Source organism: Melanotaenia boesemani, chromosome 4 (assembly GCF_017639745.1).
Source record: "Melanotaenia boesemani isolate fMelBoe1 chromosome 4, fMelBoe1.pri, whole genome shotgun sequence".
NCBI lineage: Eukaryota > Metazoa > Chordata > Actinopteri > Atheriniformes > Melanotaeniidae > Melanotaenia > Melanotaenia boesemani.
This window is the reverse complement of record NC_055685.1, coordinates 4,590,196-4,605,141: the sequence shown is the minus strand read 5'-3', so window position 1 is coordinate 4,605,141 and position 14,946 is coordinate 4,590,196. Positions and strand designations below refer to the sequence as shown.

Below are 14,946 nucleotides of genomic sequence, written 5' to 3'. Positions count from 1 at the left end.
AATAATAAAAAATATTATAAGTTACATTATAATTTTACTTAATTATATTATATTATAATATGTGATATATTTTTGTGGATATTAGATTAAAAATGGACATAAACCCAGAAGTTCTGTTGATCAGAACCAGTTCCGGCCCATTCTGACGCTGAGATCTCTGCTGTAACTCCATCACTCCATCGAGCTGCTTCAGGTATAAAAAATATCGCCTCCCGCTGCGGCACGTGAGCTGGTCACGTGCCCGAACACGACGATAACAACAACAAAGTCATCCAGCCAATCAGAGTCCTCCCTGACTCGTCTCACTCGCCGCGTCTCGCACTGCCCCGTTTGGACTGCAGCGCGTGAGCCTCGGCGACGGGAACATGCTGGTGGCGCCGTCCGGAGCTGTACGGATGTCCCGGAAAAGACCCTCAGAGCCGGCCCCGCTGCCCAGGGACGCCCCGGAGAGGAAGAGGGCTTGCTGGGGGATCCTGATCAGCCAAGGTCGGTACACCGTGTGCTCTCTGCGGAGCACGAGCTCACTTAATATGACAGGATAGAAAGAGAAAATGTGTCAGCAGTGTTTCTAAAGCTCATGGTGCGTTCAGGGTTTGACATTTAATCCTGAGGCCTCATACCTCAGAGCACAGTGTGTTATTGAGTGTTGGAGGGCGTCATTAAGTCATTATTATTAAAAAATAACTTGTGAAACTAGACAGAAATGATCTCCGGAAAGTTCATGTTTCAGTAATCAGATAAGATTTGTTGCAAAACTGATTTTAATTGTAGCTCATTAACTAAATTTGAACCTAATGAAGTTACACTGTCATGTAATTGTTGTCATGGAAACCAGGCAGAGGTGTGAGTGCTGCAGGGATGCTGAAACTCACACATCAACATCCAAGCTGTCAGTGTGTTTTCTGCTTTAATAAACGATCCAGAAGCTTCCAAGTTAAACTTTGTGACCCTGATAAATAAATCTGACGTAGAAGTTTGTTAACGTTATGTTTGGAACAAAAGTTAGCCAACGACACGGTGGTAACAGAGGTGGATCAGATTGGAAGATCCTGATTAGAATAATAATGTTATGTTATGTTCCTGATAATCTAAAAGCCGTGTTAGGTTTATACATATCACAGATGGATTCTGGGATTTATAAATGATCAGAAGGGTTTTAAAATCTATTCTGTGACTGACTGGAAGGCAGCGTAAAGATGTTAAAGTTGGTGTGTTCAGATCTCTTAGCCTTGTTTAAAATGAAAAGCAGCATCTGGATGAGCTGCAGATGTTTAATGCTGTTTTTTAAGAAGTCCTTTTAAAAGACCTTTACAATAATCCTGTTTATTGGAGATGAATGCATGGATGAGTTTCTCTTGGTGTTTCTGGGAAACTAAACTTTTAAATCTGCTGATGTTTCTGAGCTGGTAAAAAGCTTCTTAGTGAAGCTTTGATGTGGCTGCTGAAAGTCAGGTCTGAGTCTATCAACACTCAAAGGTTACCAACTTGGTTTTAAGAGCCCGAGTGTTTACCATTGCTGACCCTCTTCTCTTTGCTACCAAACAGAATAATCTCAGTTTTGTCTTCATTTAATTGTAGAAAATTCTCCCTCATCCAGGTGTTTATTTGCTCCAGACACTGACACAGTAAGTCTATTGGACTGCAGTCGTCTGGTGACAGAGACACATAAAGTTGTGTATCATCTGCATAACTCTGATAATTAATGCTATAGTTCTGTAATATTTGACCCAAAGGGAGCATATACAAGTTGAACAGAAAAGGTCCAAGGACTAACCCTGGGAGACTCCACATGTCATGGCCACTCACTCAGATTCATAGCTGCTGATCGTAACAAAATAACTCAGACCTTCTAAATAGGACCTGAACCAGTTAAGGACCGCTCCAGAAAGTCCAACACAGTTTTCCAACCTGTGCAACAGGATTCTGATCTACAGTATCAAACATAACGCTGAGATCCAGCAGAACCAGAACTGAAACATGACCAGAATCAGTGATGGAAATCTTCATCATGTTAAGGGTGACATGGTTTCCTTGTGTTTGCAGCATCTCTGAACTCAAACATTAGAGTTACAGTAAAATAACAACTCATGCACTCACCATCGTTCTGTTTCTGGGGCAGACTGGAGCTCATCCATCTGGGGCCTGCTGCTGGTGGATCAGATGAGAAGACCATTTACATGTTGATAGCTAACAGCAGAGTCATTGGTTTGGTGTCTCAGTGACGTATGAGGCAGAAGCAGCCTGACAGCTGTGCAGCTAGCCGTTCAGTTTGCTGGTAAGCTGGTTATTTTTAGACGGTGCAGGTGGCTGTGAGTGTACGTCGATCCCCAGTCCCACACTGTGAGGACAAGCCAAAAGTGTGGACGTCCTCTGCTCTTAGTTCACCATGTCCTATGTTTACCAGTGGCTGGATGTGCCGTGGGGAGACGGGGATATGGGTACGTAGGACAGAGGACTAAGCTGAATGCTGCCCTGAGAAAATCTATGCTGCTAAGAAATTTATGTAGCTGTACATGTAAGTGTTCACAATCAGACGCTGTAGCATAAAAAACCTCAGATTCACATTACTCCTTCATCACTATATTACATTTTGCGGGAGCTTTCATGGCTTCACACACTGCTGCTCCACCATGTGTTTCCAGGGTTGCCAGGTTTACTAAATATAAGGGATTCTGGGCTTCTATTTTAAGAAACTAGTTGCCTGTTTTGGACTTTTTGGATGCTTGTTTCTGTCAGAAGACCTGGCAACACCAAGTCCAGAAAGCGTCCTTTCTCTTTTGATTTGTGAGTGTTCATATGTGGTTTGCTGAAGTATTTTTATTACCTTGCTAAGTAATGTTGGCTTTGGTCAAGCTCTCTTTTCTTCTCTTACCCTGTATGACTGAATTCTTGTTGTTATATTTTCCAGAATGTTTGCTTTTAGTGCCCCAACATTGTGTTTGCATGTGGTGAAACTGTAAATCTGCAGTTTTCAGAATAGTCATGTTTGTCTGTAGATCATCGGAGGCCTTCTGACACAGCTGGAAGCCGGCTTTTATTGATGCTCTGGTTGTACGAAAGCAGAAAGCTGATGCATGTTGAACTGGCACTGCAGAAAAAAGGAGGCGGGTTTTTACATACAAAAAGTCATGCCAACTAAATCTCCTCTGCTCTGTGAAAAATGAATAAACCCTACATATTAATCGTGGATTTCTCTCAAAGAAAACAGCTGGAAAAGACTAAAAGTTCTCACTTAACTTGAGAAGATTCAAACAATTTCTTAAAAATCTTACCAAGATTTCATGAAATCTTGAAAAAAATATCCAGGCTTTAGACAAACACGTAATATCTTAAAACAAATATTTTAATGACCTTTATTAAATAAAATCAAAACAAACAAGCAAAACAAAACAAGACTCAAACCAGCCTTTTGGTGCTTCTTTCAGTGTTTCTTTCTCACTTTGAGAAACAAGATGATTCCTCTGAATTCAATAATTGTTTTAAAAACACAAGAAAAAAAAAAAGTCGATCATCACACTGCGGCCTAGTGTCCTGGTGCCAAGAGCACATGTTGACACTCTTATGTCTGAACAAGGTGTTTGTTATGGACAGTCCATGACGAGCACAGAAGTCCAGCAACAAAACACCACTCGGATTTGGATTAGGGGGGCCAATCCTCCTAATCACGCCCCTCCAGTAGTGATGCGCGGGTCGGGTTTTTTTCCGACCCGCGGGTCCCGCTCTTTTAAAAAAATTGGACCGCACCAAACCGCCCCGCACCTCCGCTTCTATTTTTTTAACCCGACCCGACCCGCCCCATTAAAACACATGTTATGATATTGACGAATGCTTTTATTTAGTCTGAGAAAGGTGCATATGGTCTCCTAAATTGGCACTGGAAACTGGCAACACAAAATGTATTTTCATTTGAACGTTAAGCCTATAAACATAAATAGGCAAATAAAGTGTTTTAAAGCGTTTAAGTGTTATAAAGCACATAGTCAATGCTGCTGCTGTTGTCTGAACTGATTACCTCGTTGAACCTGTCCTAAACCTGTGATTTAGCCATTTGACCCTCTTTCTTCTTTTTAAGGACGTAAACTCCCGAACGAATGTTATTCAACACTTCTTCCATCTTTTGTTGCTTGTCTGCTTGGCGCTTTCTGCACCTGCGTAGCCTACTACGCGCCTACGTGGACATTACGTTACAAAACGTGACCTGTGTTTAAATAACTGATAAATATTTTGTCTTACATATTATAGTAACAAAATGTAGACAGTTTGACAAAAAATAAAATTAATAGATAGAACTAGATATTTCAGAATAGTAAACCACACCAACCCGCCCCGCAGTGAAGCGAAAATTCTTTGACCCGCCCCAACCCGAACCGCGGGTAACCCGCGGGACCCGCGGGTTAGGAGGCGGCCCGCGCATCACTACCCTCCAGGTCTTGCTGTCATTGCCCACGTGAGCATTGAAGTCCCCCAGCAGAACGAGGGAGTCCCCGGAAGGAGTGCTCTCCATCACCCCCTCCAAGGACTCCAAAAAGGGTGGGTAATCTGAACTGTTATTTGGTACATAAATAACAGTCAGGACCCATCCCCCCACCCGAAGGCGGAGAGAGGCTACCCTTTCATCCACCTTGGTAAACCCCAACGTACAGGCGCCAAGTCGGGGGGCAATGAGCATGCCCACACCTGCTCGGCGCCTCTCACCGGGAGCAACTCCAGAATGGAAGAGGGTCCAGCCCCTCTCAAGGACAGTGGTTCCAAAGCCCAAGCCGTGTGTTGAGGTGAGTCCAACTATATCTAGCCAGAACTGCTCAACCTTGCGCACCAGCTCAGGCTTCTTCCCCACCAGAGAGGTGACATTCCACGTCCCTAGAACTAGCTTTTGGAGCCGAGGATCAGACCGCCAGGGTCCCCACCTCTTGCAGCCGCCCAGCTCACACTGCACCCGACCCCTATGGCCCCTCCTGCAGGTGGTGAGCCCACAGGAGGAGAGGCCCATGTCACCCTTTCCGGCTGAGGCCCACCGGCCACCAGGCGCTCGCCTCCGTGCCCCATCTCCAGGCCTGGCTCCAGATGGGGGCCCCGATTACCCACGTCCCGACAAGGGAAACCTTGGTCCTTGCTTTCTCATCGTCATAGGGGTGATTTGAGCCACACTTCGTCTGGTCCCTCCTCTAGACACCTCTTTGCCATGGGTGACCCTACCAGAGGCATGAGCCCCCGACAACATAGCCGCGAGGATCATCAGGACGCACAAACTCCTCCACCACAATAAGGTGGAGGCTCAGGGAGGAGGTGTTTCACCACTTGTTTTAAGATATTTCTCATTTGTCGAAAGTCAAGGATTTTTCTCTTATTTCAGGAAGTCTTGCCAAGTGTTTTTTTTAATATATTAAGATAAATAATATTTGTGTGTAAATTGGTGCTGGGAAATCTTGAAACAAAATTGGGTGTGAAAAATGCTATATGATATGATGATTTAACTTATGAATATGAAATGAAATGAAAATACCCTTTACTGTACCTGGCAACAAAGCCTTCCTGATTCTAATTTTATCTGTCACACACTCGGTCCTGGCATTGATGTCATATCTGTGTAGTTCACGCTGGACGTTTCAGTCTCTAACTTTCTAACTCTTTAATTTCTTCACTTTCCTTAGACCCCTCGTCAAAGCCTTCTGCTAACAGGTTCTCTGGCTGTGACTCAGGTTATGAGTTGTTGTCTTTCAGTTGCAGGGTTGCTGGCCCATCCCCAGCTTTCCAAGCCTGCATGCAAGAATATTGTTGGGCAAGATACTGAAGCCTACATGAGATAATGATAATGATTATATAATGACACCATAATATCTTACTATTATGTCATTATTAAAAATGTCTTTCTTGTCTCTACTAGAATTTCACGGTTCTCATGTGCAAAGATAATTGATCTCACAAATAAATTGAATTTTTATAAAAGAAGGACAAACAAGAAATAAAAACAAAGGTTTTACTTCAGTTTTAGCAATGATTTATGTAAAACTACATTATCTCTGTGTTTAACTTGCGTGTAACTATGTGTGTGTGTGTGTGCAGGGTCCTGGGCAGACCGCTCTCCGCTCCATGAAGCAGCCTCTCAGGGTCGTCTGCTTGCTCTGCGGACTCTGCTGGCTCAGGTAACATCATCATAAAGGACACACACTCTCAGGCTGTTTGTTAACAGCCTCAGAACATGTTTAGACAGAAATATCAGCGGCATCATAGATGAAATGGGAGGCCATTCAGCTTTATCCAGGGAACATCAGGCTCGTTGGACCCGACATGTTTTACCATCATCTCGTACAGAGAAGAACATTTTTCATCAGTGAAGATCGTAACAGACTGAGATGGCTGCTTAATCACAGACTGGCCCTCATTAACAACCACAGGGGGTCAGTTAGTTAACTGTAGTCTGTATGTGGTCATCAGACATGGAAACCACGTCATTCAATGTCCAAACACATCAAGATGCAACACGACTAAATTAAGTAAAAGGAAAACTTTATTATTCCCCTGAGTGAAACAATGATCCAGTAGTAGTTTTTATTTTATAAATAAATTATTCTCAACCATATTGTTCCAGGGGCAATAGCTGTCATATTTCTGTCTTACAGCTACTTGAAGAAGCCTCTGACTGAACACTGTTGTTTCCTTATTGTCATATGAAGGATTTAAAGAACTGTCCATAATTTTCGGCAACTTGTGCATCATTTTTCTCCAGCCGATCAGCTCCAGTAGCTCCAGATCAGTCGTGATTCTTTAAACATAATATGGATTAACGTGCAGATCTTTTCCTTTACTACGACATGTCTGAGATGAAAAGCACTAATATGCCACCTCATTTTACCTTTCTTATAACTTTATTGTCCTGATCTGCTTGTACAGTCAGCAGCGGCGTATAGATACATTAGAGACGGAGGTCTGTTGCTACAGTAAAAACTATTAAAAACCAGTAAAAACCAAGTACTGCATTCTCTATATTCCTTCTGTATCTTTGTTAGCACTTCGAGGTCATGCATTTCGTTAGCTGGGAACCTCACAAGTCCCATGAATTTCCTCCACTTTTCTCTCTGCCTTGCTTCTGCCCTCCATCCTCTTTATTTGCTCTCCTATTGATTGGATCATGTGTGTTATTTTGCTCATCAATGCGGCTTTGAAGAGCTTAAAGCTGCAGTGTGTTACAAAATCAAAGGTCAATGACAGAAAATTTTAATATATCATGAAAAACTGTTTCTATTGGTATCTACTCATTTAACTAAAATAACCGTTAGGTCTTTATCCTCTTAGAATCTACTTGCTGTGGGTCCACATACATGCCATCTGCCATTTTTGTGCCACCATGTTTATTACGGTGTCTTTGACAGCTCTGAGTGTGAAGCTTTAAAGCTACAGAAACAGCTTTGTTTGAGGAGCTAGAGCATCATTTGGGAAAAGTAACAACACCTTAAAAGGACCATAGAAGAAGACAGTACACATGTACACACAGTGGTTTGATGACTGTAGTGCAGTCATCGCTGCATCTGAGGCCACTGGATCCACTCACAGATGAAAACATGTTTATGTCTGGAGGAAGTTTGGTCATTGACGGCCACTGTCCATTCACAGCTGTGTTTTACATTTGAAGTAAGGTCTGTTTTATGTTTGTAGGGGTATCACGCCAACATTGCGACCATCGATAATGTGACTCCTCTCCACGAAGCCTGCCTGTCGGGACACGTGGCCTGTGTCCGAGCTTTGATCAGTGCTGGAGCTAATGTGAGTGTCGGTTCAGCCTCCACCCTGCTGACATCATCAGGCGTGTGTGTGAGGACGCTGTGACGGTGTGTGTTTCTGCAGGTTAACGCCGCCACCTTCGATGGCATCACGCCGCTGTACAACTGCTGTTCGGCCGGGAGCGTCGGCTGTATAGAGCTGCTGCTGCAGAACGGAGCACACACACATACGCTCCACACACACCTGCCCTCAGCTTTACATGAAGCCTGTAAGAGAGGTAAATACACACAGCAGGGAGTCTGGTTCCCCCAAATGTACGAATAAACCCGTCATGGTCAGCTTTGCAGTGCAGGAAACTCCACACAAACATCAGACCAGTAAAATAACAGCGTAATAATTTATAAAGAATTACAAGATGTTAATATTTAAATGAACTATCCTATTAGAAAACATCAACAACGTGTTAGTGCAGTTTCAACACTAGTTTTACTCAGTTCACCATGTACTCGTTCTTTTACGTGTAAATGATGAAATCTCCAAACATTTAATCCCAAGTATCCAAAACATGAAAACACAGAATTTTACGTTATGATCAGAGTAACTTTTCAAAAGCTACGAGTTATTTTAAATGAACTGAAGTCAGATCTTTTAAGTAAGAAAGACATAAAACATGGAAGAAGTTTTCCCTTACCTTGAAAATGTTTTATATGTAAACATACAAATCTAATTTCACATGGACAAGTTAGTAACTTCAGTTACTTTTATTAAACAATTGCAATTAATATTTCTATGCCAATTTCACATTTACCAAATGCATCCCAGACTGGACCCTCTGGCAGGTCGGATTTGGCCCCCAGGCCTTATGTTTGACACTCCAGAGTAAGATGTTTGATGCTTGCTCTGGAAGAGTAACTGCTTGACTGCATTATTCCAAAGATATTCCAGGGGAAATGTCTGGAAATCGCCTGCGGGACATGCAGTGGACGGTCCTGCTTCATCCTTCTCAAACCCAAACTCTTCATTTATTTGTCTTTATTGTGGATCTCAGAACTTTAAGCGTTTAGATTTTATAGTTTTTCAAATTTATCACCACAAGGGGGCAGAATTTCACCAGCTGAGATGTACATTTTTATTTTTATCTTTTTCTTTCCAGCCTTCTCGATGATCCAGCTTGTTGATCATTCCTGGATCCTTTCATTTTAACTGAAAAATCATCCAGGAAAACAGATTTATCAAATAGAACGATTAATTATTAATTAATTAATTATGAGTTTTCTCTTTGGATTTCTCATCTGCAGAGCAAAGAAGTGTTTTTTTTTTATTCGACATCATGGGTATTTCCTTTTTAACTAGTGAGGTTTTTAACAGTTTAACCAACCATGATGACCTTCAGCAGCTTCTAAAATGATTTTAGAATACTTTTATTAGTTTTTAAAGCTCTAAAAAAGGTTTTAGTCTTAAATATTTATCCCACTTGCTTTAGTTTACAGGCCTCCCGGAACCCTCAGGTCATCGCGAGCTGGTTTCTATTTAATTCCTAAAGCAGAAACCATGTCATATAGAGACGCATCCTTTAGTTTTTATGGTCCTCGCTTGTTGAACGGCCTTCCTTAGGACCCGAGAGCAGCTGGGAGTGTTAATATTTTTAAAAGAAGGCTTAAGACCTTTTTAATAAAGCTTTTAATTGCATATATTTAATTAGTATTCATGATCAGTATTTTATCTACATTTATTCCCGTCTTAGTCTCTTATGTTAAATCTGGTTTTATTATTTTCTGATTGTGTTTTTTAATTATTATTATTTATTTAACCCACTTATAGTGTTATAAGTGAGTTAAACATTTTATTTTAACTTCCAGCATTTTTGTACAAACAGTGATTTATAAATAAAGTTTGACGGGTTCAGCTTTGCGTTAAATTCACGGTGTTGTACAGCGTTACAGTGGAATTCAGTGTGTCTCTCCGACAGTGAAACGGTGAGCTTGTAAAGTTTACAGTGTTTGTTTGGTCAGTAACTGGCGGCTGTGAACTGCACCTGTTTGATAATCTGCTGATTCATTGATTATCTTTTCAGAACTTTATCTATGGCTTTAATACAGCTGATAACAGGAGAACAATGATAGCGAATGTTTTGCTGTGTTTACCAGGTTTGCTTTTGCTCTGTATGTGTGTTCAGGTAAAAGTCAGTGTGTGGAGTCTCTTCTCACTCATGGAGCCGATCCGGACCATCAGGTACCTCACCTGGGTTCTCCTCTGTACGTCAGCTGTCTGCACCGACACACAGACTGCTCAAAGATCCTGCTGCACACAGGTGTGTCTGACTTCCTGAAACTTCATCCTCTTCCAAGAGAGTTGCTATAAACCAGCGGTAGTGGCTGCAGACTGGACTTCAGGTCTGCTTTAATCAGTTCCATCCTCCATGAGTCTGAAGTTTAACTGCATTCAGACATGTTGGAGTTTTTTGTGGGTCAGGGATAGAGAGCCCAGATGACTGAGGTAGCGTCATGGAGACTGGATGATGTTCTCAGCCTCTCATATGGCTGTGGAGGAACTCCTCTTTCCATCGTTGCTTCAGCTCATTGAGGTTTGCAGTTTTGGCTTCTGCAGCTCTCTGAAAGTCCCACCACAGCATCTCAGTCTGGATCAGGTCTGGACTTTGACTGGATCATGTCAACACCTTGATTCTGTTGTAGACCTGCTGCTGTGTTTGGGATCATTTTCCTGCTGCGCGAGACAGTTTCAGCCAAGCTTTAGCTGTCGGACAGACGGACTCATATCTGACACCAGAATACTATCCAGAGGAGTCCTCGGTCCTCTCAATGACAGCAAGGTGTCCAGGTCCAGATCATCATCCCTCCACCATCGTGCTTGACAGTTGCTATGAGGTGTTTGTGCTGATATATATGCATATATGCTGTGTTTAGTTTGACATAGTTTCAGACATCTCACGGTTTGTTCAGATGCAGCTTTGCGAACGTAAGCCGTGCTAACATGTTCTTCTAGAGAGAAGCGACTTTTTCCTGCAACCCTACCAAACAAGCCATACTTGTCCAGTTTTTTCTAATTGTCGGGAGGTTTAACATCTAACCTGCTAACTGAGGCCTGGAGAGTCTGAGGTGTAACTTTCCTTTTTTAGTTTCTCTGAGTGACATGTGGTCTGACCTTGGACTGAACTGGGACGTCCACTCCTGAGAAGATTGACTGCTGTCTTGAATGTTTCTCTTTGTACGGTAATGGACAAAAAATTGTTTGGAAATGAGCTGATAACCTCTCCAGGTTGATGGCAGTAATGGTTACTTCTCTGAGATCATTGCTGATGTCTTTCCTCCTTGGCATCGTGTAAACACACCTGAATGCTTCGTCTTTGTCCAGTACCTACGGACTCAGTGTGATGTGTCATGTGGTTCATCTGAAATTGGATTAACTGAATTTTAAGACCTAATGAAGCTGAAAAAACGTTTTTCACATGACTGTGTCCTTATCTCATGATAGCTTCCCAGATCAATCCCAGAGATGGATTCATCACTTAAATTAAGGAAGTTGAAGAGTAAAACACAAAGCAGGTGTTGCATACCTTCTACTTAGATGCTGCAACTGTTAATAAATGTGGACTCTCCTCTCAAGAGTGTTGCTGCCTCCTGTTGCTCCTCCTCAGAGCATCAACCACAGATATGCAGTTTTTCTATAGTAATAAAGACAAGATCAGGAGCTGATCAGATAAAAAAATTAATCTAAAAACTCCTTCCTGAACTTTGTGCTCTGCAAGGCAATCAGATGCTTCTGCACTGGAACCCCTGTCTGTCTCTGCCAGGAGCTAAATTACTACTCATTTCAGTGCTAACTGAGGTCACTGAAACCTGTCAGCATGTTTAGCTACATCCTGTCAACATATATATTTTCATTTCGATGGCACCCTGCGTGTGAGCGTGCACACTCAGCTAAAGGTTGTGTTCTGCTGAGCTTGAGTCATTTTCAGAGAGAGATGAGAGATAAACTGAGGAAGAGGAGGAGAGGCTTCCTTTCTAAATGCTTCAGACAACCTCAATGTCACCAGTGTGTTGTGTCATTACACATCCTACACCTACCACACACGCATCTTGGATGTTTGAACAGTCATCTGTAGCTGTGTCTGAACTTCTTATAGAACAAGTTTGATGTTTCACATCGAAGCTGGAAAATGAAAGTCTGTGTCTGTAGTTTTGTTTCTTATCTGTGTTCAGAGCCGTCCGCGTGATCTCGGACCATGAAGGTTAGAAGATGTTTGTCCTCTTCTTGTATGCAGGAGCCAGTGTCAATGTGGGCAGAGGAGGTGACAGTCCTCTGCATGCAGCGGTCAGACAGGACAGCAGAGATCAGGTGGCCATGTTACTGGACTACGGTGCCAACGTCAACTCCAGAGACGAAGGCGGTCGGCGGCCACTAGAGCTGGCTGCTCCTGGAGGACCGACCCAACAGCTGCTGGTTGCATTTGAAGGTACTGATGTCTGGACGGACAAACCCTGGCCCACATTTATGTGCTGTTTTCACAGACAAACCCGTATCTGTGTGATAAGAACATTTACAAGTGTGAAATTTACCAACTTTCAGTGAAGAGCGTCTGTATGATCTGAACTCCGATCTAAAGACACACAGCATCCAGAACAGAACCAGGAAACCAAACCTCAGCATCCACAGAATACACTTTAATAATTCTTCAGATTATTTATCCCTCAGATTAATAAATCTCTTCAGGTAGGATCAGACCTGCCGTCATAACTTCCAAACACACGTGGGGCCGACGTGTCGGGACCCGTCTGATCTGCTGGTGTCCTTTGTCTGGACCCTGAACACATCCGGTTCTGTTCAGTTCTGCTGGACAAACCAACAGTAGCTGAGATCAAACCGGAACTGGTTGTTCCACCAGTGGTACTGGGAATGTCTGAGTTCTGACCCAGTTCTGTTGGGTTCTGGGACGTAAATGAGCATGAACGTGCGCGGCCCAGGTGGTTTAGATCATGTATGATCAGCTGATCTCTGACTGACCGTGTTTCATACAGACAGATGTTTCTGTATCTATGAGCATTTTAGATGCTATTAAACAGAACTTTGAAGACTGAATCACCTTCCTGTTGTCCCGGCTGTGACAGAACCACTCTGCCTGTCTCCAGGTTCTCCCAGGAGTCTCTGCCAGCTGTGCCGACTGCGGATCAGGAATGTGATTGGTCGGTGCAGACTGAAGCATCTTCCTCGCCTCCCTCTTCCTCACCTGCTCACCCAGTATTTGGAGAACATGTAGAAGGATACACAAGAATGCAGCGCAGCAGGAAACTGATGCTGATCTCATGCTGGAAGTCAGGATGCTGGATTCATATCCTCATACAGGACTGACTGTCTCTGGAACTGGAACAGTTTTCTGAACAGAGCTTGATCTGTTTACTGTCTCTGGATTGTAGTCATCGTCCACTGGAACGTAACTTCTCTTTTATCTGTGTGTACAAAATTTACAAACTGCTGAGCGATCATTTCAGTGAGTCTGAGGGTTTCTGCTGGTGATGATCTCACCTGCTGTTCAGTTCCTCTGGAGTTAAACCCGAGCCTGGAAGACCTCCATGTGAGCTAAATAGACACAATCACAATATTATAGTGGTAAGAATTCTTTTAATCAGACAAGTTTTTTTTCTTTTTTTTTTAAGGTGTTGTAATTTCACCTTGACATGTTTCGACAAGCCAAAAGATAAATAGATGACATACTGGAAAAAGTCAAATCTGGCCACACACAGCTCACAGATTATTTAAACCAAATGGACAGCACTGGGAGCATCAGATTCACACACGAAGAGGAAACAAACCGAACCATAAACTCCCTGGACATGAAAATTCACCACAAAGACGACGGGAGTATAAAAAACACAGCATGCAGAAAAACCACACACACACACGATCGATAGTCAGGACACTTGATGAACAGGCCCGCATCGTCACAGAGGAGGAAGACGGCCATGAGGAAAAAGAACATACGACACGCACTGACACACTGCCAACATCCAGAATGGGCCATGATCAAAGAGACAAAACCCAAACAAAAACAGCAGCCAGGACATGGCGACCATACCTTACATCAGGCGTATCAGTGAACGCTCACAGAGGACAATGAGACAACACAAAATCAATACAATAGAAACGCCACACATAAAACTTCGCCAGCTCCTGGTACACCCAGAAGACAAGACTGACTCGGACCAAAAGTGCTATGTAATATAAGAAATCTCATGCAAAATATGTGAAAAAAAATGTACAAAGGAGAGACAGAGAAGATTTAACACAAGTAAAATCAAACTCAGAATGAATGTGAAAAAGAATCAATGGGACGACTTTCAAGATCACAAAAAGAAAAAGCAGGAAAAGTGAACCTAAAATCAGCCCAGTCAGATCAGTGCAAAAGAAAAACGCCATGTCATGGACAACGCAAAAGTCATCGGATCAAAGAGCAACAAATTCAGACGCTGGATTATGGAGGCCATAGAAATCAGGAAGCGAGCCAAGAGCCGAATCAGCTGTGATGAGGGGGCATCCATGCTGTCCCACGTGGGATTCTCTTCTGACCATCGGGCGGCAGGAGGCGTCACCAGCCGGGCAAAATCTGTCAGGATGCCGGGCTGGATACCGTCAGCTGATACAGACAACACATGACACACGTCAGATGACGTTTTCTGAAGAAAACTGAACTTCCAGTCGAAACATGTCAAAGTAAAATTACAGTCCTTAAAAAACTCTGTCAGAAGAATTCTTACAACTACAACTGGAAGAGACACAATGAACCCAGCCACGCAATCACAATATTAATTAAATGTCCAGAGTAAATAAACTACAAAAACATCTTACACACTACTGATGATATTTTTTTATTCAGCGTTTTTTTTTTTTTGGGACTCATCTGTGCTTTATTGTCATGTCATTTGAATGATCAATAAATGATGTTTTGCTGCATGAAAATGAGCTTAGTGTTGGTAGTGTTTTCTCCTGTAGAGACAGGACAGCTGTGTGAGCATCAACATCTGGATGCTGCATGTTATTATCAGGACATTTCACCGTCAGGAACCTCACATTTCCTCCTGAAGGTTTCTGAAGGGCCGTGTTACAACAACATGTGAACCACGTTAACGGCTGAGTCCTTTCTGTTCCGTCCATCCACCAAAGTGCTGAACAATTTTGATATGCATAAAACACTAAATCTCTAAATCAGTAATC

General features: G+C 42.7%; 1 protein-coding gene across 1 annotated transcript; it reads left to right on the top strand.

The window, feature by feature from the left end:
* Window positions 1–301: 301 nt before the first annotated feature.
* On the top strand, window positions 302–14,691 carry LOC121638062 (ankyrin repeat and SOCS box protein 5-like). Its single transcript, XM_041982496.1, has 7 exons — window positions 302–486; window positions 6,064–6,143; window positions 7,654–7,761; window positions 7,843–7,996; window positions 9,896–10,030; window positions 12,002–12,193; window positions 12,867–14,691. The coding sequence occupies exons 1-7, from the start codon at window positions 366–368 to the stop codon at window positions 12,992–12,994; spliced, it is 918 nt and encodes a 305-aa protein (XP_041838430.1). The 5' UTR covers window positions 302–365; the 3' UTR covers window positions 12,995–14,691.
* The last annotated feature ends 255 nt before the right edge of the window (window positions 14,692–14,946 follow it).